General features: G+C 35.2%; 1 protein-coding gene across 12 annotated transcripts in view; it reads left to right on the forward strand.

Annotated features, from left to right (window-relative positions):
- The window catches only part of znf740a (zinc finger protein 740a), a 50,030-nt gene that overhangs the window by 12,532 nt on the left and 9,829 nt on the right, over nt 1-27,669 (forward strand). The window contains exons 6-18 of one of the 12 annotated variants that reach the window (XM_049471462.1): nt 1,089-1,172; nt 4,822-4,905; nt 6,487-6,570; nt 8,298-8,381; nt 8,847-8,930; nt 10,495-10,578; nt 12,409-12,492; nt 12,724-12,807; nt 16,325-16,408; nt 17,696-17,779; nt 19,388-19,471; nt 24,926-25,009; nt 26,022-26,140. In XM_049471462.1, coding sequence (XP_049327419.1) covers nt 1,089-1,172; nt 4,822-4,905; nt 6,487-6,570; nt 8,298-8,381; nt 8,847-8,930; nt 10,495-10,578; nt 12,409-12,492; nt 12,724-12,807; nt 16,325-16,408; nt 17,696-17,779; nt 19,388-19,471; nt 24,926-25,009; nt 26,022-26,140 — 1,127 coding nt within the window. The remainder of the gene's footprint in view (nt 1-1,088; nt 1,173-4,821; nt 4,906-6,486; nt 6,571-8,297; nt 8,382-8,846; nt 8,931-10,494; nt 10,579-12,408; nt 12,493-12,723; nt 12,808-16,324; nt 16,409-17,695; nt 17,780-19,387; nt 19,472-24,925; nt 25,010-26,021; nt 26,141-27,669) is intronic. The other 11 variants (XM_049471465.1, XM_049471466.1, XM_049471464.1 and 8 more) reach the window with 11 other exon arrangements.

Consider the following 27,669-nt stretch of genomic DNA (forward strand, 5'->3'; position numbering starts at 1 on the left):
ATAGTACATTACATAAAATTTATCCAGTTATAAAAAAATGGATAAGAAAATGGGTGTTGCATTACATTTTTGTGAGGCGTGGTCTGATCTTATACCCATTATCTGTATTGGTCTAATTCTTGTTAAAACCACTAAATTAAATTTAAATTGGAAAAAGTGTATTAGGGATTGTAGCACAATTCTTGCACAAAAGGTGTAATAATTTAATCTAATAAACCTTCTCAAAATGTGACCTTAATATCAGCGGTAAACTATATCTCTGTATATCTGTGTAATTAATTGGTGGTTCATTATGAGGTCACATTTCAAAGAGTTTAATAGATTAATTAATGACTTGTTTTGTCCAGGCATTGTGCTATGAACCCTTCGTAATTCTAGTGTTGAGAATGGGGGGGAAAAGAAAAGGAAAAAATATACTTTTACTAAGGGTCAGTATTAGTCAGACATTTGTCAAAATAAAATTGTATTAGGGAGTGTAGGATAATTCTTAAACAAAACAAGTCATGAATACATCTTTTGACCTTTCTCAATATGTTAGTTTGTGTTGATGTCAAATTTTAAGTACATTTATTAGATTTATTTAGTGCTTGTTTTGAGAATTGTGTTAAGATTCTTAAAGGTAAAGCTAACTTACTACACCTATTCGTTCTTGTGTTAAGAGACAAAAAAAGATGATATTGGTTTAGACATCGGTTTTGGCAGGTATCATAATTGTATTGGGGATCATAGCACAACTCCTGAACAAAATAAGTAATAAATAAATCTATAAAACTTTCCCAAAATGTGACCAAACCAGCAGCCAAATGTATCTCTGTATTTTTCATTACTTGTTTTGGCCAGGAATTGTTTCACAATCCCTGATAGTGCAGCTTGCTTGTGTTAAGATTGTATCTCATTGATATCGTTATTGGCAGGTACTCAAGTTTGTCCTATCAGTAACGAACCTGAAAATGTTATTGTGCAACCCCTGCTTTTAACTAATTTTAACCATCTTTTTTTTTTACATTTATATAAATTATAATTTATGTATGTGAATTGAATCAGCTTCCTTTTATTTATGTTAATTTATTTTTTTCCCCCTTTCACAGGGGAGAAGCCATTCGCCTGTGCCATATGTGACATGAGGTTTATTCAGCGATACCACTTGGAAAGACACAGCCTTACTCACACTGGTATGACAAATCACTCCTTACCTTTCCTGAAGGTAAAATGTTCTGATAAATGTCTGTAGGCAACAATAATGAAAAGCTCCACAGCAGGTTCTTCACTTCTGTAAAGCAGTTTATTGTCCAAGATGTTTAATGATGAGAGGAACAGTTAGTAACGTGTAAGTTGGTTAGAAAAGTGCTGTTGTTTTGAGGGTATCTGTAATGGAAGTTATTCACATCAATGGTAAACAAAACAAAAAAAAACATTACACACAGAAAACATTCATCTGCTCACTTGTGGAAAGTATGTCCAAACATTACAGCATATAATATAATATAATTCTTAATATAATTAATTTTATGCTAAACGTCTGTCTAGTGGTCTGTGTAATTTTGTCTCTATTGTTTTTGATGTGTAGTAGAGTTGTAGATTACCTTCAGTCTAACACAAATTTACACATTTAAAAAAATCTGAATCACTTATGCTGCGTTCCATTTGAACTTAAATGTCAGAATGTCCAAGTTTCAAACAGGAAATTTTAACCTTGTTGCCTTTATTAGTGTCTTAAATCAGACGTACACACAATTAGGGGTGGGCGATGTGGCTCTAAAATAATATCACGATATTTCAGGGTATTTTTGCGATATAGGAAAACTAAAATAATTCATTAATTTCAGGAATATAATATAATAGTATAATAGAATAGTCATAATGTGGCAAAATAATTAAAATAGCATAAAATAATATAATGCAGCAAAAAATATTGCAGAATATACACCTAAATACACCTAAAGCTTCACAGTAAATAATAGACTACTTTTAAGACAGAACAGCCCTATTATCACGATATGGATTTTTAATATCATGATATTTCTGTGTCACGATATATTGAATACGATACAATATTGCCCACCCCTACACACAATACTGTTTAACTGTTTAATGGCTATTTGTGGACATGATTCCATGTTGATTCCCTATATAGACTGGCTGCAGAGCTCTACCATGAGGCTCTCAGCAGTCTTGGACTCACCTCTGAGATGAGGTGTGGGCTTCTGCCGGATGCAGAGACATGTCAGCTGTAATTATTTCAGTTCAATAAATATATTTTACTAACTTACAATTACCAATCTAAAATGGATAAACTTTATTTCTATAATGATGTTCAGATTTTGTAGAAAGAAGATTGTTTATTTATTTTATGGCATTTTATACATGTTTATAAACGTGGTTTCATTTACTTAAGTTATACATTTATCTAGATGTGAGTAACAACAGTATGTAATTAATTGTCAAGACAGAAAAGTATAAAATTACTCTTAATTTAAACAATAGAATGTAAACTATTTACAAGAAGCCTTATTAAGATCAACATTAAACTTTTAAAACAGTAAACACAAACTGCTTCCTTGCATCAGCTATTTCTTTTAAAAAAAGCTCCACATTGTGTGCTCGTCGTTTCTGTCCCCACAGTGGAGGTGACTCCCAGAGTGCTGCGAATGGTATAGCTAACAATGCATAAAAAGGATATATTTTGGTTCGATTCACCATAAAAAAAGCATAAAACCAATTTTCTTTAGGATAGTAGCACATAATTGTGAAGTGGAATGAAAGTGGTTGATGGTTTTAAAAATTTTAATCAAATACAAGTCTGAGAAGTACAGAACCTTTACAATAATTAATAAATAATAATAAATCAGACTAACTGCTTTACTTTTTTATTTATATTGTTTGGTTTTAAAATAGCATAGAACATTTTTTTAGGATTTTTTTTAGACCAGTTGTGGGAAACGTCAAACTCACTTTCTAGCAGCTTCTACTTTTTCATTTATTAATGGTTTTAAATATCTAAAAAAACTTAGAATTGGACTGTAAAATTATGAATGAATTCAGAATATTTAACCTGGGAGTGACCTCACTCCTTGCTCTGACGTGCAACTTCTGAAGTAAATGGAACGCAGCATTAAGAACTCATTTTTCACTGAACGTGATTAAATGTTCTCATCTAACAGTTCACACAATCGATTCACATGTAATGGTTATTTATTTTACCAGTTTATGTTTAAGCAGGATGCTGCGGAAATGAGTCACATGATCATTCCTGGCATAACTGAAGTTATTATTCGTAATAGCGATAATAATCTCATTAATAATTACATTGATAATAGCAGCATTACCCCACCTTACTATATGTTACTTAACTAAATCCTGGCCCAGTTGTGCTCTGGAACTTGGGATTGGGATTGAGAGCAATTCTCATTTGATTAAATTACTTAAAGTATATATATTATACTTTTAGTTTATATTATATTTTTAATACTATGTTCACATCAGTCAACTGAAATCACTTATTAATATTAGTGCTGGATGTCAGTATCTATTTCATCTTATTTTCATGTCTGTTACCTGTTGTCATCACTCTAATGCAGTTGCTATAGATTGCTGAAACACATTTATCTAAAATTATAGAAATACAGTGTCTTGCAAAAGTATTCATACCCCATTTTCACATTTTGCCGTCTTACAACCACAAACTTAAATGTGTTTTTTTTAGATTTGAAGTGATAGACCAACACAGAAAAGCACATTATTGTGAAGTCAAATTTGAATCAAATAAAAATCTGAAAAAAATTTGATGTGCAGAATTATTCTGCCTCCCTCTATCAATACTTAGTAGATCCATCTTTCACTGCAGTTAGAGCTGTAAGTCTTTTGGGTCTCTCTCTACCAGCTTTGTGCATCTAGAGACTGAGGTTTTTGCCCATTCTGTTTTTCAAAAAAGCTCAAGCTCAGCCAGTTTGGAGGGAGAGAGTCTGTAAACAGCAATTTTCATGTCATTCCACAGAAGCTCAATTTAGGGATTTAGGTCAGGACTTTGACTGGGCCATTCTAACTATTCTAAAACTGTCCCACCGTAGTTCTAGCTGTATGTTTAAGGTCATTGTCTTGCTGGAAGGTGAATCTCCTTCTCAGTCTCAATCAAGACTTTTTCAGCCTTCAACAGGTTTTCTTTTAGGATTGCTCTGTATTTAGATCCATCCATCTTCCCGTTAACTCTGACCCGCTTCCTTGTCCCTGCTGGAGAAAAAGCATCCCCGCACTTTACAATTATCTGGTACTTTGTGTTGGTCTATCACTTAAAATCTCAATAAAATACATTAAAGTTTGTGGTTGTAAGGTAATTTTTTTCATTTTTTTTTTAAATAAAGTTTAAGGGGTATAAATACGTTTGCCATTACACATAGGAAGGGGTGTCTTGAAATTTTTAGTATTTAATATGTTTTAAATCTATTTCATGTAATCTATCACACAAGCCTTATTGTTAAACTTAAACTGCATGTTGTTTCAGTAAGAGAATTATAGTGCATTTGTTGTTGTTCTTATTACAATAGTGCCGATCAATCACAGTGCTGAACTTCAATACTGATTATAGCCATTTGACCAATCAAAAACCTTTACAACCAATCCTGAACGCTGAATGCTAACCGTTGGATTAAATTGCGGATATGCGGCGCTACGTTAAAAAAAGGCGTGATGTAAAGGAGTGATGCTGTGCATTAAATGATTAATCCTTATTATTAAATCAGTTAAACCTGTTGATATTGATTTATTCATATTGAGGTGTTTGGTTCTGTGTAGACGATCACTGAATCTGCTGCTCTGTGCGTTTAGGGGTGAAGCCGTATGCTTGCTCGATGTGCGACATGCGCTTTTTCCAACGTTACCACTTGGAGAGACACAGCCTCACTCACACTGGTATGTGTCGATATATATGTATATAAATATTGGACATGAATATTCAAAACAGTATTTCAACAAAAATAAAAGGAGCATAATCATGGCCATTTAGATTAAACAATATTAAATTACTGATGTGTTTGTTTTAGTGTATACTGTGTTAAAAAAATTAAGGATAGAGAATGCTGTAGGGGTATTGATGCGTATGCAGTATGTATAGGATGTGTACAGGACATTATATTAATACAATTTAAATTCCTCAACAAACTAAACCCTTAAACTCAGATGCTCACTTGTTAGCTTCAGAATAAAAGTCTTAAATATATACAGAATGTGGGCCAATGACCAATGAATATGTCAGTAAAACAGTTTATCTATTTCTACACTGTTATGTATGTTTATATTTTGGTTAAATTTGTTGTATGTTTAGAATGGAAAGAAACTGAACTGTTCTTGTTTTTTCCCGTTTTTGTGATAAAACAGACTTTTTCAGGGAATTTTGACAATAATATTTTACAATATGATATTCTTAGCGATGTGACAAAACATTGTCTTTTTTAAAAGTAGGTTTAAAGGTTTTCTTTTGTATGAATAATAAGATTTTAACGTTCAGGAGAAACAAAAAAAATCTAAAAACCTTTGACTCACCCTGGTTTTGTATTAAAAAAAATTGTGTAACGAAATCAAAAATATATTACAAAAATAATGTAACAACAAAACCAAAAAAGCGTAGCATATTTAGTGCATATAAACTGCAAACAAACTATTAGCTTGTGTGTATATATAGTAAATAGCAAAATAAATAAATAAATATTTTTCCTGTCAGAATTTTGGCCTATATTATTACGTACAATAAGATATGACACATTAAGTATTTTGATACAGTCCAAAAACATTTCTGATTTTGGCAACCCATAGTTAATGCTTCTAGTTTAACTGTACAACAGCAATATGTGAATTAGTTATTTATTAAGTGAAATTAACTATTGACACTCATTGATACCCATTTAAAAATAATTGAGCTCTAAATATATTTATAATATCTAAATTATTATTATTTAAAAAATATTATTGTTATATTATATTTTATATAGATTGTTATACAGTGTAGCTGCAGATGTTCAATTCAGCCTATCAGAAGCTCAATAAGTGGAATCAGTCTTAGCTGTAGTTGGTTTAGAATGAGAACCTGCAGCTATACTGTTGCATTATGGAAAAGCTTGGACACTCTTGTTTTAACAGATTATCAATCCGATTTGTCTAATTTAGCGAAGACGCTACATTTTCAGGCCCATAATCTTTAAAATTGGTTAAATGTACACAGACATAGTAATCATTAATCTTCCATTCAAACAGCTTACAAACTGCAACTGATTTATATATATTTATCACAGCGATTCAGAATGCAAATATTTGAACTGTGCTCGTCTACACAGAACAGAACCAAGAAACATCTCGATCTGTGATTTCTGTAATCCTGACTTAAAATCTTTAGACTGGTGCTCTCACTATTTCAGTCATATGTATCTATCTGATTAGCTCTAAGTTCTGATTTGTTGTCCGGAGTCATGTGATTGACCCTCTGCTCTGTGCGTTTAGGGGTGAAACCGTATGCTTGCACCATGTGCGACATGCGCTTTTTCCAACGTTACCACCTTCAGAGACACAGCCTCATTCATACGGGTATGACCCCTCTCATCCTACCCCCCCCTTCCGCCCTGTCCCGCCTCGCCCCCACCCCGCACTACTGCAGCCGGCTGCATCAGAGCACCATGTTTATCTTTTTTATTCACGTTTGTGATTGTTGGTTGGTCAATTGGCTTTCTGAACGCGGCTCGCCATGCCATTCCGCTGCTTTTCTGCTGCTGCAGTTCAGAACCTCTTGCAGTGTGCTGTTTTCATTATTGCCTGTTCCGCATGTTAGATGTCTTCAGCATGGCTTCTGCTTTCTTTGCAAGGCAATCACTTTTCTGTTTTGTGATCCCTGCCTAAATTATAGTTTGTTTAAATATTTTTACATTTTAACTCTCTGAAAACTTCTAAACTAGCTACAACAAAAAAATAGTTACTGTGTTTCAAAGTAGGGATGGATTTCGCCAAAACTGAAAAAAAAAAAAAATTAATCTTACATTTACTGCAGCACTGTATCAGCACTTAATCAGATGTTTATTTTTACCCTAAGTGGTGTTACTTTAATTGTACGGTTACCTCAGTAGTGCTGTTCTAATCGTAACCATACCTTAATAGAGCTGTTCTGATAATAATTGTAGTGCAGTGCTATTTCAATCATAAATTTCTAATCACTACTATTATAATCATACATTTACCTTAGTAGAGCTGTTCTAATAATAGATGTACTTTTGGGGTGCTATTCAAATCATACATTTACATTAGTGGAGTTATTTAATAATAGATGTACCTTTACAGTGCTATTATCATGCATTTACCTCAGTAGTGCTATTTTAATCATGCATTCATCTCAGTAGTTCTATTGTAGTCAGAAATATTAAAACCTTAATAGAGCTATTCTAATAATAGATTCAGTGCAGTGATATTGTAATCATAAATGTGTCTCAGCAGTACTATTCTAATCATACATTTACCTCAGCAGTGCTATTCTAATAATGAATTTACCTTAATAGAGCTATCATAATCATAAATGTACCCCAGCAGTGCTTCTAAAATCATGTGAGTAAAGTTCACACAGAGAAAGGCAGCCAGTCTTTTGTTTACCAATCAAATGCTAAGGCTAACATAGCTTAGCTGTCAGTTTTATACGTGTCTTGTACAGCTAGTACCTTTTAGCTGGAGAACAGCAAATTTCTTTAGGGGTAGTAAACAGTGTAAAGTCATACCAAGCATGAAAAATAATGTCAAGAAGTGTTTTTTTACTTTTAGTTTGAGAGTAGAACAGAAAAATGAACTTAAATTTGACGTTTATTGGCTGTTTGTCGGCTGCCTGCCTGTTGGCAATGTATACAGCATTGCTGCTGCTGAAAAAAAATCCTAATATTAAATTATAAAATAAAATGTCGAGGCATCCCTACAATTTAAATATCTGTAGACAATACAGTAGGTATTGTCCAAATTAAACAAGTTTAAGAGAGAAAAATTACCTAAAAAATGACATAACTACTATGTTTTCAATTAGGAATAGATCATTTTAATGTCAAGTTTTTAATGTAATAAGCATTTATATATTGTTATAAGCATAGACACTATGCACATACCTTCATCCTCAGACGCTTTGCTCATCATCTTCCACCCCGAATCGTAGTGGAATGTGCTGTGGATGCTCTTGTCTCTGCTCCGCTAAGTGTTCAGCACTGTCCAGAAAGCATGCTACTCCATGTAGGTGCCTGACGTTCTGTTTTTTACCTGTGAGCTAATTTTTTGCTCTGTGCGTTTAGGGGTGAAGCCCTACGCTTGCTCCATGTGCGACAGGCGTTTTTTCCAACGCTACCACCTGCAGAGACACAGCCTCACTCACACGGGTATGGGTCGTCTCTCCTTACCACCCGCACTGTTGCAACTGCCCACACACAGATGTGCAGCTTAGCACTGTTGCCAACTTGTTCCAAACCTACGAGGCTCGAAATAGAGCCTGCGATTTAGACGTGATGGGTTTTCATCACCGCCTACTTTCTACCACCAGTTCTGGCATCTGGCATTAGTGCAGTCTGCACTGTACGATCCCCATTCCCCTCCATTTATACACAACCGGGTCCGACACCAACTCGGCATTAAAGACAGTTGGCAACAATGCGAACGAGTCTGGATTTCATGTGCCACGTTTGTCTGTTCCAACCCACCATCGATGGTCTGGCTGCAACAAACTCGAGTTTGGATGTGGTGAATTGAGAACACATAGGGGGCAGTGTGGTGCTGAAGACGTACTGAGCTGCAGTTTGATTGTTAACCTGAGCTGAACATTAACAAACAGTGCTCTGTGTGTTTAGGGGTGAAGCCGTATGCTTGTTCCATGTGTGACATGAAGTTTTTTCAGCGTTACCACCTGCAGAGACACAGCCTAACCCATACGGGTATGTGTCCTCGCTAGACCCACCCTGTTGGGTTTATTAATAAGCTTAAAAATCTTTATAAAATGTCAATTTTATGAGAATAGCTTGCTAAAGACCTCACTATGAAGATATCCTCGTTTGCATGGAATTTATCCAGTGCATGAAGTCAAAAATAAGGATTTTGGAATGGCCCAGTGCTTAGCAGCATCCAAAGATTGTAAGGGGCTTTATATTGGCAAGACAAACAAATAGTACATTAAATGTATAGATATAATTGCCTTTGAATGTAAAAATACTGGATGCATAAGTATATCAACCAATTAACCAGTTACTCACATTTATTTCAAGTAATTAAGCATTACATTTCATAGTCCTGTATTGTTTTTTAAGAGAATTTCAGTGTCATTGTTGAACACACATTAAAATTTATCAATCTTTAAAATATATAACATTTAAAATGTTTAAATACATTAAAATGTTATGTTTGTCTCTTCTTATAAATCTCTAAAGCACAAGTCAAGAGATTATTCTTTGCTACACTTTAGAGAAATCATGTTCTAATGTAGTATTGTGACTCCTAACAGTAATAAATACAGTACCAGTCAAATGTTTGGACATACCTTTAATTCGTTGTTTTTTAATTTTTTAATTTTTTTTATTATTTTTTAACATTACTTTTCCATTTTCTATATTGTAGATTAATACTGAAGTCATCCAAGCTATGAAGAAAGAAAAAAAACAAGGAATTATTTAGCAAACAAGTAAAAAAAAAATAAAAGGTTTTATGTGTTAGTTTTGCACATCTTGGCATTTATTCAGACAGCTTTATGAGGCAGAGTCACCTGGAATGGCTTTCAGTTAACAGCTGTGCTGAACCTTTGTCAAGAGTTAATTACTTGAAATTATTGCAGCTTAATGTGTGTGAGAGCATTAGTTGTTGTAAAGTTGTGAAGAGGTAGAGTTGGTATACACTTAATAGCAGTGATGAAACTGGCTCTCATCAGGACCGCCCCAGGAAAAGAAGTGCAGGAGTAACTTCTGTTGCACAGGATAAGTTAATCAGAGTTACCAGCCTCAGAAACTGCAAGTTAACAGCTCCGTAGATAAAAACATCTAAATGCTTTAGAGTATTTTGGTTTGTTTAACAGTTTTAAGTTACTACATATCATTACGTGTTCCTTCGTAGTCTGGATGACTTCAGTATTTATTTACAATGTAGAAAACAAAAAGTAAAACATTGAATGAGAAAATGTGTCTAAATATTGACTGGTACTGTATATGAGAAACTGCAAAGATGTATATAACGCCATGTATACTAATAAACTATTCATATAATACATAAACTATTCTTATATACTCTTTTATATACTTATGCACCCAGTATTTGTAATACAATACATTTAATTATAGTATCATACTGTAAAGAATCAGTGATTAGTCTATTTATAGTACGTTTAAATGGTTAGATAAATAGTGCATTCAGAATGAGGTCAATACAATTGTAATATAAGATTTTTATTTTATTTGAGCTGAATAAGCAGCTTGGTGTTGAGTCTATGCTAATACAGGTATACTCTGTATGTAGGGGTGAAGCCATATGCTTGCTCCATGTGTGACATGAAGTTTTTTCAGCGTTACCACCTGCAGAGACACACTCTCACTCATACGGGTATGTGTCCTCGCTAGACCCACCCTGTTGGGTTCATTAATAAGCTTAATAATCTTTATAAAATGTAAATTTTACGAGAATAGCTAGCTAAAGGCCTCAATATGAAGATATCCTCACTTTGCATGGAATTTATCCAGTGCATGAAGACAAAAATAAGGATTTTGAAATAACCCAGTGCTTAGGGGCTTCATATTGGCAAGAAAAACAATTATTAAATTCAATTTCTAGATGTTATTGCCTTTGAATGTAAAAATACTGGATGCATAAGTATATCAACCAAGTAATTAAAACAATAAATTGCATGTAGTCCGTATTTTAACACATATTGAAATTTGTGATCACTCTGAAGTATATATTTTTAGATATATATTTTATGTAAAACATTTTAATGTAATAAAAATAATCAACATTTTAATTAACCAAAAATAATTATAAAACAGAATTCACATTTAATTGTTTACATTTGATTAACTTTTGCTGCCTCTAATACATCAGACTATTTTAATGTCCACCTACACAAGTGGGCGGGGCAATGTAGCATCAGTATGTATCATGTTTTACCCCAAACCTATTCTTTGCTATACTTTAGGGAAATCATGTTCTTATGTAATATTGTGACTCCTAACAATAGAACATACAGTACCAGTCAGAAGTTTGGACAAACCTTCAGTTCAGTGTTTTTTTTTTTTTTTTTTTTTTTTTTTTACATTTTCTGTTTTGTTGATTAATACTGAAGTCATTCAAGCTATAAAGAAACAATAAAACAAGGAATTATTTAGCAAACAAGTAAAAAATGTGTATTATGTGTTAGCTTTACACATCTTGGCATTTTTTACAGTCAGCTTTATGAGGTAGAGTAGTTAGTTTCTCCTTCTTCTTATCCTTTAGCTTAGCTCTGGCCCTGCAGCCTTGGTACCTCCTCCTCAGTTCCCCCGGTATTGTGTGGACAATGCCCCCACATCCCACGGGTCAGAGGGCTAGCAGTTCTTCACAGGAATAAACACAGTATTCCTCGCTGCCTTGCATATTTACATTAAAAATATCCTTAGGATATAAATAAGATGCACACTAGACGTGTGTAGTAGCACAGAGACAATAAATAAACGTGAAAAAACTCAGAAAAACACACAAAGGAGACGGAGCTACTGGAACAGGCAGCCACTCGCGTCAACCCCGAAAGTGTAGGGTTAACAGCTGTTCTGAACTTTTGTTAAGAGTTAATTACTTGAAGATTACGTGCAGCTTACTGTGTATGAGAGCATCAGTTGTGTTGTGAAGAGGTGGGATTGGTATACACTTATAACAGTGATGAAACTGGCTGTCATCAGGACCGCCCCAGGAAAAGAAGTGCAGGAGTAACTTCTGTCGCACAGGATAAGTTTATTAGAGTTACCAGCCTCAGAAACTGCAAGATAACAGCTCCCTAGATAAAAGCATCTAAATGCTTCACAGAGTATTTTCTACGTGTTCTGGATGACTTCAGTGTTCATTTACAATGTAGAAAATTAAAATAAAAACATTGAATGAGGAAATGTGTCCAAATTTAAGAAACTGCAAAGAAGTTTGAGACTGTGTATATACAAAACAAACTATTCTTATATACTCTTTTATATATTTATGCACCCAGTATTTGTAATACAATACATTTAATTATAGTGTCATACTGTAAATAATCAGTGATTTATTTATTTGTAGTATTTTAAATGGTTAGAGAGGTCATTCAGAATGAATAAGGTCAATTCCAGCATGATTTAAAAGTTTTATTATATTTGGGCTGATTGAGCAGCTTGGTGTTGAGTCTATGCTAATACAGGTATACTCTGTATGTAGGGGTGAAGCCATATGCTTGCTCCATGTGCCACATGAGGTTTTTCCAACGCTGTCACCTTCAGCGACACAGTCTCACCCACACGGGTACGTCCCCTTACTGTACCCTTCCACTGTAACAGAGCAGTACCAGTAAAACAGTAATCTACACTTCTAACATGTTTTTTACTGTAACCTTTATAACATTTCCTTTTTTTTATATAAAATACTATACTATTATATACATATACTCTTTTGTTGAGCTTGTCTTCGACTTCATGCCCTCGCCAAAATCCAGACGTTCACTATCATATTCTAATACTAGTGCTCTGCATTTAGGGGTGAAGCCATTTGCTTGTACCATGTGTGATATGAGGTTTTTCCAACGCTACCACCTCCAGAGACACAGCATCACCCATACGGGTATGTGTTGTCTCTTTGTACCCACACAGTCAACCCCAATGAGTTTTATTTTTATTTTCCAGTGAAAGACAGTGGTCAGTGATCTGGGTGTCTGTCACTCTTACAGCTGGAGTGATCTTCTGCTCTGTGTTTCCTGTCATTTTGCAGGATTTTATACATTAAGCATAGATTTAAAAATATTGAATTTATACGTTTTTAATATTCTACCTCACACTGGCTCATTCACACCTGTGCTATTTGGAATTATAAATGCGATTATCTTCAGTTTCTTATTTCCCAGTAATCTTCTGACAATTTTTTTAAAAAGAGCTTTAGTTATTTTTAGAAAGTCACTATTTAGGCCTTAAATTGGGACTAGTGCGCAGGTAGGAACTAGGACAAGTGCACAGGTAGGGAGTAGTGCACAGGTAGGAATAAGGACTAGTGCACAGGTAGGGTGTAGGGCACAGGTAGGAACTAGTGCGCAGGTAGGAACTAGGACTAGTGCACAGGTAGGGAGTAGTGCGCAGGTAGGATATAGGACTAGTGCACAGGTAAGGAGTAGTGCACAAGTAGGAACTAGGTCTAGTGCGCAGGTAGGAACTAGGACTAGTGCACAGGTAGGAACTAGGACTAGTGCACAGGTAGGAACTAGGACTAGTGCACAGGTAGGGAGTAGTGAACAGGTAAGGAGCTAGGACTAGTGCACAGGTAGGGAGTAGTGCACAGGTAGGAACTAGGACTAGTGCACAGGTAGGGAGTAGTGAACAGGTAAGGAGTTGTGCACAGGTAGGAACTAGGACTAGTGCACAGGTAGGGTGTAATGCACAGGTAGGAACTAGTGCACAGGTAGGGAGTAGTGTCCAGGTAGAATATAGGACTAGTGCACAAGTAGGACCTAGGTCTAGTGCACAGGTAGGGAGTAGTGCGCAGGTAGGAACTAGGACAAGTGCACAGGTAGGAACTAGGACTAGTGCACAGGTAGGGTGTAGTGCACAGGTAGGAACTAGGACTAGTGCACAGGTAGGGAGTAGTGCACAGGTAGGAACTAGGACTAGTGCACAGGTAGGGAGTAGTGCGCAGGTAGGATATAGGACTAGTGCACAGGTAAGGAGTAGTGCACAAGTAGGAACTAGGTCTAGTGCGCAGGTAGGAACTAGGACTAGTGCACAGGTAGGAACTAGGACTAGTGCGCAGTTAGGAACTAGGACTAGTGCACAGGTAGGAACTAGGATTAGTGCACAGGTAGGGAGTAGTGAACAGGTAAGGAGCTAGGACTAGTGCACAGGTAGGGAGTAGTGCACAGGTAGGAACTAGGACTAGTGCACAGGTAGGGAGTAGTGAACAGGTAAGGAGTTGTGCACAGGTAGGAACTAGGACTAGTGCACAGGTAGGGTGTAATGCACAGGTAGGAACTAGTGCACAGGTAGGGAGTAGTGTCCAGGTAGAATATAGGACTAGTGCACAAGTAGGACCTAGGTCTAGTGCACAGGTAGGAACTAGGACTAGTGCACAGGTAGGAACTAGGACTAGTGCGCAGTTAGGAACTAGGACTAGTGCACAGGTAGGAACTAGGATTAGTGCACAGGTAGGGAGTAGTGAACAGGTAAGGAGCTAGGACTAGTGCACAGGTAGGGAGTAGTGCACAGGTAGGAACTAGGACTAGTGCACAGGTAGGGAGTAGTGAACAGGTAAGGAGTTGTGCACAGGTAGGAACTAGGACTAGTGCACAGGTAGAGTGTAGTGCGCAGTTAGGAACTAGGACTAGTGCACAGGTAGGGTGTAGTGCACAGGTAGGAACTAGGACTAGTGCACAGGTAGGGAGTAGTGCACAGGTAGGAACTAGGATTAGTGCTCAGATAGGGAGTCAGGCACAGATAGTGACTAGGACTCTTGCACAGTTAGGGGCTAGGGCACAAATAGGACTAGTGTACATGGGGACTAGCACTTGTGCACAGGTAGTGATTAGTGAACAGCTAGGGACTAGTGCACAGATAGCAACTAGGACTAGTGCTCAGTTATTGGATTAGTGCACAGATAGTGACTAAGACTAATGCACAGGTAAGAAACTAGTGCACAGATGATGACTAGGGCTAGTGCACAGTTAGGGAGTAGTGCACAGGTAGGGGATAGAATTAGTTCTCAGATAGGGATTAGGGCACAGATAGGGACTAGGGCTAGTGCACAAATAGGTAGTAGTACACATAGGGACTAAAACTTGTGCATAGGTAAGGAATAGTGCACAGGTAGGGAGTAGTGCACAGGTAGGAACTAGGATTAGTGCTCAGATAGGGAGTCAGGCACAGATAGTGACTAGGACTCTTGCACAGTTAGGGGCTAGGGCACAAATAGTAGTGTACATGGGGACTAGCACTTGTGCACAGGTAGTGATTAGTGAACAGCTAGGGAGCAGTGCACAGGTAGGGATTAGTGAACAACTAGGGACTAGTGCACAGATAGCAACTAGGACTAGTGCTCAGGTAAGAAACTAGTGCACAGACGGTGACTAGGGCTAGTGCACAGTTAGGGAGTAGTGCACAGGTAGGGGATAGGATTAGTTCTCAGATAGGGATTAGGGCACAGATAGGGACTAGGGCTAGTGCACAAATAGGTAGTAATAAACATAGGGACTAAAACTTGTGCATAGGTAGGGATTAGTGAACAGTTAGGGAGCAGTGCACAGGTAAAGAGTAGTGCACAGGTAGGGGCTAGGAAGAATACACATGTAGGGGCTAGTGAGTCATTAAATATACAAAATACATAACATAACTTTCTCATAATCTAAAAATGTTAATGTGATTTCACTAATATTCAAAGATTTTTTTTATATAAAAAAATAATTTTGTGAATTAAAAAAGGAACATGCTAAACTTTTAAGTTTAAAAGTTTAGGTTTTGTTATTAAAATTATTATAGTTTAGTGTTATTAAGGTCAGAATACATTATTTGTAAGTATATCTTGATGCAGAGAAATAATAAAAAAATATATATACATATTTTGTTCATTTTATGAGTAAAGATCCCAAATTTTTTTAATTGTTTATGTTTCAGGAAAATGTCTAATGTAAAATATATTCAGATTTACTCTTTTTTTTATATACAAAAAGTAGAAGCATGTGGAATATCTAAACGGGTTAATCCTGATTTGTGTTCCTGAACCTTTCTCAAATTTTCACATAAATAACAATGTCTGTTTTATTTAGTCATATTGCGTTTGATTTTGTGGATGCTCTTTTAATTTGATCTGTAATTTAGAAATCACATTGTTTGCACACCTGTTTACTTTTAGTATCTCACAGTGACCCACAGTTACAGAGTCAGAATAATTAATATTGTAAGAGCTGTGGTGTGGAGGTAAATTGGTGATTATGGGCTGGCTGATGGCTAGCCCCAGTTTAAATTGGAAGGAAGTGAAGGTCAGGGGTCGCCACTGATGAGAACACCTCACCTCCCGATCAGACTCCACCCTGTTGTATGAATGCTGAGCGTGATGATGCGTAGCGAATGCACATGATTAATATTCTGCTCTGTGCATTTAGGAGTGAAGCCTTACGCTTGTTCCATGTGTGACATGCGTTTTTTCCACCGTTACCATCTGCAGAGACACAGCCTCACTCACACTGGTATGTGTCTTTCCACCTTACGCCTCCTCTATAGAGTCAGGACACACAGACGCTGCCTGAGCACTGCTGCCAACTTTATTTCATTCATATAAAAAATGTTTTGAACCATTTTTCTTAAAACAATTACTGCTGTCTTCATTTTAATTTCTCTAGATCGTTTTAAAAACAGTTAAGGCCCCCATTAAGGCCTTTGTTGAGTAGCCTTTGGGTAGGGATACACCGAAATGGAACGTTGGGCAAATACCGAAGTCTAAACACAGAATATCAAACACAGTTTTTCTGCAAGTTTAATTTGTTTAACATTTCTTACTGTATGGCTCCTTGTGGTTCAGTATAACCCAAGGCTGTTTAAAATCCTGGGTTATTCTGCTAAACCATCAGCAGCCAGAGTCAGAGAGAGCACATTTTGCAATGCTGTTTCTCTTTGGGTACAGTAGGTGGCTTTCCTCTGTGTACATTGTGATGTTGCCTATAGTGTTGCTTCTTTAATTGGCAGCAGTTGAGAAAAAAAAGGGGGGTCTGACTTCAAATGTATTGGAGGAGGCATACGCTGGTCTTCACCTACCTAGTGTTTAGTGTTAAGGGCATTGCTAATTATAGGAAGGGCTCATATAAACAGGAATTGGGTAATTGGCATTTTAAATGAAGTAGAAAATGGTGTAAAATTAAAAATCAGTTATTAATTTGACTATGAACATCAACAACATTTTGTTACATCTCAGTCTACAGTATTTTTTTTTATATAAATTATCCATTCTTTTCGTGTATTTGGCCAAAGTCAAGTACTTTTTTTTTTTTTTTTTGCCATCTCAGCCCAAATGATTTCGGTTGCCAAATATTCGGTGTATCCCTACCTTTTGGACTCAAACTCAAAAAACAAAAAACAAACTATTGATTGCACTCAAGTTGGCAACACTGCCTTGAGCTTCAGCATGCTTTATCAGATCAACCACACTACTCCTGCTATATGATGCCTATGAGTATTCATTTGAGTTTTGTCTATTTAATATTTTAAGTATATATGCTGTGTAAATATTAGTATAAATGACATAAGAATAACAATGTATAATCATGATGTTTTTCTACCAGAAGTGACGAAACATTAACTTTTTTATTTAAGCTTTATGCACCTCTCAGTCCTATTTTACCTGCCACAACACTACTATTGTCCAGTATCTCTGGGCGTACTGTAAATGAATACTGTAAATAAGTAAATTCAGTGCTGTAGCTGGTGTCTATGCCCACTGGCAGCGCTATAGCTAATGCTATTATGCTTTTTGCATTCAGGGGTGAAGCCCTACGCTTGTAACATGTGCGACATGCGTTTTTTCCAACGCTACCACCTGCAAAGACACAGCCTCACCCATACGGGTAGGTGTCGTCTCCTCATACCCCCACCGCACCACACACCCCACACCCCACCCCCCAGCACACGATGCACGTAATTCTGTGTTCTTATTATTATTGCAGGTGAACACAAAACAACCACAAACTCGAGTTTGTAGTTCTGGAACATCCAGTTACACCAGGTCCACATTGCCCCACTGTTAAATCCATGTGGCAAAGAGAATGTTCAAGACCAGACCACACTCTAATCATGCTGTTAGTGGGTTAAAACATTTTAGGACAATAAATACACAATTTATTGATTTATTATTAGATGTTTTTTATGTAGTGTGTGATTTTATGATTAATACTGTGAGAGTGATCTGTCTGGTCTGGCTTTATTTGTTTCTACTTTCATTTTTGTTACCATATTAGAGAGGTTTTAGTATAATAGTATTTACTGACTAGTTTCAAAATATTTAACAGGTACAAAGCCTTAGGATTGGTAACTGAATAGTAAGTCCATTGTTAGAAGGTTACAGCAATTTAGACAGCTGCATTAAATTGCTAAATTTTGAGTGAGCCTTCATAATCCACCTAGTTGGTGTAGCCTGCATGTGTTGTTGTGGTTGGGTGTAAATAGTATGTGATTAATAAATTCAGGTGTAGATTGGCTGTATTTTTGCAGGGATGTTTTAGATTCTACAGGCTACAATATATTTGATTTTGAAGGTATTTCAAAGATCAAAACCATTCTAGCTTTTATTTTATTTTATTTATAGATAACATGCTATGATGTTGGTGTTGGATTATCTAACAAAATTTACGGTTAGCATTCTCTGTGAACTACTCTGTGTGTAGTAGTGCCTATGTTCATTTAGGGCTGGGCAAGACAAAAAAATATATATACCATTTTATATTTACAAAAAAGTATATAATTACATTTAAATATTTTTTTTAACAATTTGTGATTTGATATTTTTTAGAAAAAATGTATTAGCAGTAATTGAAGTCATTTAGTAATTAAATACTAAAGTTTTAAACATGCTGCAAATCATCCAGTTACACAGGACTAATTACTAGCAGTGTATGAAAATATCTATCGTACCCGTACTGTGATATTTTGATTGGGTTTTTGAAAACAAACACAGTATTAATTTTTAATTATTAGTTAAGATGTAAAGATTGGTGGCAGACTGGTTAATTTTGTGTTGTTTTTAGGCCCCACCTACTAGAAAGCAGTGTTGTACCTGATTGGATACAAACTTTGGATAAACTTTTCTTTTATTTATTTTTATAAATATATGTTTTTAAGCAATATCAAATTATATCTCATTACACTTAAATACTGTCATATTGCCCAGCCCTAGTTGTGTTAGCTCTAGCTTGTCTAGCTTAGTAATATAGAATAAGATCAGAATTGCAGGCCTGTGGGTTTAACAGTGGAAATTTGATAAATAGGAATTTTAACACACGTGGCACATAGAAGCATTAGCTATTTACTGATATTTCCTCTTAAGTTGTTTAAGTGTGTGGGATAGTTTTTGGCTATTGGCTCTTTGGCTCATTAGTCTAAGCTAATATATCAGATATAATCATTTTAGGAAGGATTATAGGTGATCTGTGTGAACCTCTGGTGCTTTGTGTATTCAGGGGTGAAGCCATATGCTTGCTCGATGTGCGACATGAGATTTTTTCAGCGATACCACCTGCAGAGACACAGCCTCACTCATACGGGTATGTGTCGACTCACCTCACCGCCCTGCAAAAAGAATGCTTCCGATTTCCTTTATTAAAACAGGATATCCTGGAAATAGAACTTTTAGAATTTTACATAAATTAAGCCTGCCATGAGAACTTAAAGTTTTGAGCATTACTTTGTCACTGAAACAAATACAATGAAGGATAGTTGCCTTTTTTTAGCTGAAAATATCTTTTTGGCAGAAACTGAACAAAAGTAAAACATACCAACCAATTACACTGCATTTACCTCAGCAGTGCTGTTTTAATAAAAACATTAGCTCAGCAGTACTATTTTATGAAAACAAAACCTCAGTAGTTCTATCTTAAACATACGTTTATATCAGCAGTGCTATTTTATAAAATAATTCCCTTAGTAGTTCTGTTCTAACCATACATTTACCTCAGCAGTGCTATTTTATTAAAATATCCCTTAGTAGTTCTATTCTAACCATGCATTTACCTCAGCAGTGCTATTTTATGAAATGGTTACCTCAGTAGTTCTATTCTAACCATACATTTACCTCAGCAGTGCTATTTTATTAAAAAATATCCCGTAGTAGTTCTATTCTAATCATACATTTACTTCAGCAGTGCTATTTTATGAAATAGTTACCTCAGTAGTTCTATTCTAACCATGTGTTTACCTTAGCAGTGGTATTTTTTAAAATAATTACCTTAGTAGTTCTATTGTAACCATACACTTTTCTTAGCAGTGCTATTATATTAAAAAATATCCCTTAGTAGTTCTATTCTAACCATACATTTACCTCAGCAGTGCTATTTTATTAAAACAAATATCTCTGTGGTTCTATTCTTACCATATGTTTACCTTAGCGGTGCTATTTTATAAACAAAACCGCAGTAGTTCTATTCTAGCCATATGTTTACCTCAGCAGTGCTATTTTATTAAAAAAATACCTCAGTAGTTCTATTCTAACTATGTTTACCTCAGCAGTGCTATTTTATAAACAAAACCGCAGTAATTCTATTCTAACCATACTTTTAACCTCAGCATTGCTATTTTATTCAAAAATATCCCTTAGCAATTCTATTCTAATCATACATTTACCTCAGCATTGCTATTTTATTAAAAAACATACATTAGTAGTCCTATTTTAACCATATGTTTACCTCAGCAGTGCTATTTTATGAAATAATTAGCTTATTAGTTCTATTCTAACCATACATTTACCTCAGTAGTGCTATTTTATATAAAAAAAAAACTCAGCATTTCCATTCTAACCATACATTTACTTCAGCAGTAAAAAAAAAAAATCCTAGCATTAGAGGAAACAGCAACTCACCTATTCGATCCAATGCAAAAGCGCCTTTTTTTTTTTTTCATTTTCGGACTCCAAATATATACGATACATTACTACTTAAGTCTAATATAGAATAATACAGTAATTGTGCCTTTTTATAGATCATTAAACTTTTAATTATAACAATATAGGATTTCAAATGATTCAATTTAAAATTCCCAAATAAATAAAAGTTTGTGTAAAAAATAGAACATAAATTAGGTTATGTCCATAAATTGTGTATTAATTATGACAGGAGTAAACCCCTTTATCACTGCTGGAAGCTTCCAGATGTCACTATGAGGGCCAGAAACATAGCGTAGCATACCATAGCAACCGCAGTGCAGTACATGATGGTGTGAGTCACTTTTGCACGCTTGGTGCATTTCAGTATCAGGTTGTGTAATATCCAGACCTGCTAGTCTTTCTATCATATTTCTTTGAAACCTAGCATTTCAGGTTTTTACAGGTAGATTAGCATTAGCTTTAGCATTAGCTGGGTTTATGAAGAGGAAACTGGTTGTAACTTGTCTGTAGCAGCCTTATAGAATTTTCTTTTTTGCTTTTGTATTTTTAATTTTATTTATTTCTAATTACAGTATTATTAGTATACATGCATGTGACAACTGAACAATATGAGAATAATAAATGCAGCCCGTAAGTATTTGGACACTGGCACAGATTTTGTTGCTTTGGTTTTGTGCTCTGGCTTACTGTAATGAAGTGAAACAGTAACTAGTGAATGACTATTGCAGGAAGTCAGCTGTAATTCTACTGTATTCTAATTTAAAAGTGTTTTTGCACTTATATTGGTGGCAGTGCAAAATAATATGCATTCCTGTACAAATTACTTATAATTCAAAATAGTTAATGTAGTTATTTTAGATAAGAAATAAATACACATCCACTGCAGAGTCAAAGTTCTGTCTACAGACTTTTAATACATTTCTAATTCTTCTTCCACTATAGCACAGTATAAGTACTAGGGATAGGAATCACAGGACATCTCATGATACGATCTCATGAACGATATATTACCACATTCCTTGCCCACGATAGCAATGATATCATGATACTTTTATTAAGCATCTGTGTTACTAAAAAGGATGAAACTCTCCTAAATATGCAAATACCAGGAATTATTCTGGGTTTATTGGCGTCATATTTTATATTGATTATCAAATTCTGTGAAACTGTGGCATTATTTTAATGTTGTAAAATATGCATAAGCTGCCATCAATATAACAATTCTGCTGCTGTTAAAATGTCTGTAGAGCACAGCTGTACTACACTAAAATATTTTAAACTGTGTAACATAAGCATACCGACAAAAATAATTTAACAAAAATGCGCTAATGCCTAAAATATTGATATTTGACACCATGTGCTTAGAATGTGTAATTATAAAAATACAATATATTGCCGCATCAAAATTTTGTCCCACCCCTAATAAGTACTGATCACATAATATGTCTGGATATATTGATAAATATTGTAAAAACTATTTTTTTAAATCTGAGATATTTTCTATTACATTATTTACAGATTTAAATTTTCAAGACATTTGTGTGCATTTTCTGCTATTTTTCAAAGGCTTTAATTTAAAAACTAGGAAATATATTGTAATATAAATTGTGTCCATATCATCAAGCCATAATAAGCATTTTTATTGTATATAAACCAAATATATACATACAATGGTGAATCTTTTGGAATTTCATGGTTTTCTGCATACATTTATCATAAAATATGATCTACTCTTTATCTAAATCAAGAGTATTGACAAATATAATGTGCCTAAAATGATAAAGCTAAAAAAAATATATGATCTTGCAGGTCTTCATTAAACACACTCATTCAGCACTCAAAGTGGTAGTGAAAAAAGTAAGTGAACCCTTGGAATCAATAGCAGCATTACATGTTTTTTTTTATGTTTGTTCTCAATGAAGACATGAAAGATCATAATTATTTTGTGTAATTTATTTTAGGCACATATATATATATATATTTGTCACTTGGATGAAGATAGGATCAGATTATTTAATAAATCTATGCAGAAAACTTTGAAATACCAAATGGTTTACATACTTTTTCTTGCCACTGTATAAACGTATATTAAATCAAGCATATTAACATATTAATAGTTTGTCTATAAAATTAGCAATAAAAATAAAAAAGCTATCCGAGTTACGTTTGTGTAAATCTTTTGTTCCCTTGTTAATGTTAATTCTTGTTCACTCTCTGAAAATCATCAAATGAATTTCAACAGGCATTTCCAAATATAAGACTGTAAAATTAGTCATAATTAAAAATTAATTACACAGTTGATGACTATCTGTACACAGTCTGAGGTCTGTGACTCACACACCAGACTGGAATATTGTACGTATATTGTTTCCTTTTTTAAAATAGTTTTGTTTATAATAATTAGCTTTTATTCTTTGCTTTTAAAATGTGTGAATATTTCCAGGAAATGTACGCTTTTCCCAGAAATTAATCTTTAACTGTGTTGAAATGGAGTTTCACCCATTGTTTAGTCATTCAGCACAGTACTGAGCATAGGGGGTGTGGTGTGAAATTACGCTTTACTGTTCAATTTTATAGTTTTGATGAATGAAATCTGGCCTCATTTCACTATTGTACACGTAAATGCCAAAAGACATGGGACAGGAGCAAGTATTGTGTCCCGTGACTTTTGACATGTTCATTGGAAGCTAAAGAATGCAGCTGTATGTTGACCTGTCAGATCTGTGTCTGGGGTCTTCTGCACTGAATATACAGAAAAGAGAATATATGTAGAATCTGGATTTTTGCCAGACTAGCTCGTATGATCTTATGCACAGTTATGGACAGTTATAGCCAGACACCGCCGGTCACCATAATTACCACATTGAACTGCACTGCCCTGTCTACTGTGCGTGGTAATGCCTTTCATCTATGATTGTGCGGATCTAGGAATGTTTATAAGCTTGATATGTTCAGACCAATATATATCAGATAAAAAAATATAAAAAATAGTGTGAACAGACTGAAATAAACATTGGATTTGGTGAAGTAAATCAGATTTGGGAGAGTTTCAGCTGCCATGTAAACATAGCTTTAGCTAATGCTACATTAGGGCTGGACGAAATGACTGACTAAAAACTAATTTCTCGATATGTTTCAGAGATATGCGATTGAAACTAGATACGATATGATGATAGTATTTAGTATTTGTATTAACAAACAAAATATATATTGCATTGCTTTGATTATATCAGGTTTATACATAACATCATTACTTCTCGTGGTGGTGCTAATCAAATGAATTGAATAAATCATCGTTATTGTGGGCAACATATCGTGATGTCGTATCATGAGATGTCCTGTGATTTGCACCCTGTATTTATACATTTTATATTTGATTATGTATCTATACATAATACATACACACAAAACATAATTTATTTAAGTAGTAAATACCCAACTGTGCAAGTCGTCATTCTGCTTCTTTAATTGTGTCAGAAAGTACCCTGAATAGAAGAGCTTTTCCTCTGCTTTGAGCTAAAGGTTGATAAAATTACTTTTTAACAGTGTTCCAGCTGTTTAAACTGCAATGCTACTGATGTATTGTCTAATTTTTATCCCTAGTGATCTCATGTTTTCCAGACTTTTGACATTTACTTTGGTCCTAATGTTTAGACTGTATTTTAGCACCAACTTGTAATCTTTAGCTAGCTTTGGTGACACAGTGTGACTGTCCGAGGTGTAGATAGACATAGACAGCTGTGATTGAGTAGATTATGTGTTTGTACAGTATGCTGGCGTTCTGCCTTTAACTTTATAGTCATTTAATTTTCTCATGGCAGACATATAGATGGACGTGGGGGTAGAAATAAGCAGAACATTAGGACGGTATATGGTGTAAATAGAGTATTTGAACAATTTGAGTAATTTAAACAGTGTTGTCTAGTGTTTTAGAAGCTTGTCTTTTAAAAAGACCTAGTTTTAAGGTGATAACAGTAGATACTCTAGGTCAGATAACACAAAACTGAAGACAAAACAAAAGCCAAACACTGTCCAAATACTTCAGGCTGCACTGTACATTTTGAGTTTTGCTTGTGCTGAATGCCGAGGCTGACTGGTAATTGGTGCTCTGTGCGTTTAGGGGTGAAGCCGTATGCTTGCTCGATGTGCGACATGCGGTTTTTCCAACGTTACCACTTGGAAAGACACAGCCTCACTCACACTGGTATGTGTTCTTTCCCTGTATACCCCTCTCCCAGTAAAACCAGTTAAAACCATTTAGCTACAAGATTTGAAGAGGTCCGGGCCTGAGCCCTGGAGATGCAGTTAGGAAATATATATATATATATATGTTTTTTTTAATGTTTATTTTATTTACTTTATTTTCTAGAACATTCAAATCTGTGTAAAATTATTTTAGAAAATTATTAGGAAGGCTTAGATATAGGAGAAAAAAAAAACAGAAAAAACCTAACAAATGTAAATGTTATTTTTTGATTTTGTGGTTTCACATCTAGTAGGGCTCAGGAATTTGACAAATCCCGCTTAATTCTTCATATACACTTCTCATGCACACGACATTATGACCACCTCCTCGATCATATGGGACACTTTATAGTTCTATAATTACGTACTGTAGTCCCGTATCTGTTTCATCTACATACTTTATTACTGTCCTCCTTTTACTTTGCCCTGTTGTTCAATGGTCAAAATGAAGAGTTTCTATAAATAGAGTGGACAGTGTTCAAAAACTCTAGCAGCACTGCTGCAGTGCCTGATCCATTTAAACAGATACAGGACTATAGTCCTCTATGATCAGTGGAACTGATAGAAAAACTGGATAATGTGTGGTCAATATGTTGTTCTGCTTATATATAAATAACCTAAATAGAGAGCATGCCCTCAGTAGAGCATTAAACATGCCCCATTGTGCTACTGTGCATTTACAGTGGTGGGCAATGTCGGCCCCTAATTCTCCTTATAAATCAGTCTTCACTACAAACTCGAGTTTGGATGAAGTCATTTTGTGTTATCCTCCTTTAAACAGTAGTCATCCTGATTCAGATCCGGTATTTTTCTGATCATTAGAATAATTCATACTTAATTATTTATCATTAGTGTTTATCGTACACTATTATTGAAGCATGTTGCGTTTAGTCAGGTGTGCAGTGTGATGATGTGATGATCAGTAAATGTGTTGTGAGTGTTAATAATTGGTTGGTTTGTGTGTCCGGCAGGCGAGAAGCCGTTTGCGTGTGATATGTGCGACATGCGCTTCATCCAGCGGTATCACCTGGAGAGGCACAAGCGGGTTCACAGCGGGGAGAAGCCTTATCAGTGCGAGCGGTGCCAGCAGGTAAGACGCAGGGCGCTCGTGGGCGTCTTGATTTGCAGTTGCAGATATGTACTAACTTGTCTTTTTTGTGTTTTTTTTGTTTTGTTTTGTTTTTACTGTCCAAGCTGGTTTCAGCGGCCCAAATGTTTGTTTGTTTTTATGACGGTTAGACGATTTAACGTTGGTTTTGGAGAGTGATACCAAAAAGAGAATGTGAGATGTGATGCTTGATGGTGCAAAACAGAAATCTGAGCAAATTAAGCATAATGTGAAGCTGTGAAATAGCTTCTTATTCTATTCTCATTCAATTTACTTCTTTATTTAATTGATTTTCTTCATTGTGGATTCAGTAAAAAATTTAAAAGATTTGAACAGTAAAAAAAAAAAAAAAAAGGGTGAGAAAACTGAGAAAATGCCAAGAGCTCTGTCCTCAAAGCTAAGTGTGGTACTTATAGAAACTAATCTAAAGTATAAAACATATTCTGGTTTGTTTAACTTTTCTCATGTGTTCCTGTGTAGCTTTAATGTCTTCTATAAAAAAATGACAGTATAAAAAAATAATAAAAGGAAAAAAATGCATTAAATGAGAAGTATGTCCAGACTTGACTGGTACTGTATGCAGTCATAGTTCAATAATTTCTTTCAATAAATGAATGTCTTGTAATTAAAAAAAAACCCTACAAAACCTTCAAAGAAAAAGCAAATAAATAAAACAGTGAACAGTGAGGGTTAAGGGCTCAACAGTGGCGGCTGCCAAACCTGGGAAACCAACCCGCAACCACAGACCTGTAATCAAAAGCTTAGTGCTCTTACCACTGAACCACAAAACTGCCACTTGGTAGTAGGACAGTAGTACTATTGTAATCATCATAACGTTATCTCAAAATGAAATTTACCCTCAGAAAAGTAGCCAGTCTTTAGGTGAACTAAAGTTAAGCTAATGTTGCTATCCTAACCGTGTACAGATTGTATCTTCAGCTGGAAAACAGCCAGTTTATTAAGAGGTGGTAAACAGAAAGGTTAGTTTAATTTATGAGACTAGAGAGTAAAAATGAGCTTAAACCTGCCTCACTGAAGGCATCCAGGAAGAATCTGGAACCAGGTTTTGTTCTTTAGACTTCAGACTCAGCTACATTCTTCAGACTGAGGAGTTCATTATGTTTACTGCATTTACTACCTACATATGTTCTAAAGGGCTCTCTAGTTTTTACCCTTAATGAGAACATACTGAGAAATACTTTAGTATAATGTGATTAGGGGCTAAATTTCTTGTACAGCAGGGTATACAGCGGGTAGATGGATGGATGGATGGGAATTGTACATTTTTAAAAAGTAAATACATTTCTAAAGATGCGATTAACATGGAATTCTCAACAGATGTCGGTAACAACTCCTCTAATCCACACATGCAAAGAAATCAAACCATAAATTAAAGTGGCAGTCCATATTTTTTTGTTTCTAAACTGCAAGCAAAAGCATTTCTGAGTGAAGAAGGGATAAAATATTGTGTTTAATGGTACCAGTGTGCCGGAACGACCATTCCTGCTAAG

The sequence above is a fragment of the Astyanax mexicanus genome, chromosome 24 (assembly GCF_023375975.1).
Source record: "Astyanax mexicanus isolate ESR-SI-001 chromosome 24, AstMex3_surface, whole genome shotgun sequence".
Classification (NCBI taxonomy): Eukaryota; Metazoa; Chordata; class Actinopteri; order Characiformes; family Acestrorhamphidae; genus Astyanax; species Astyanax mexicanus.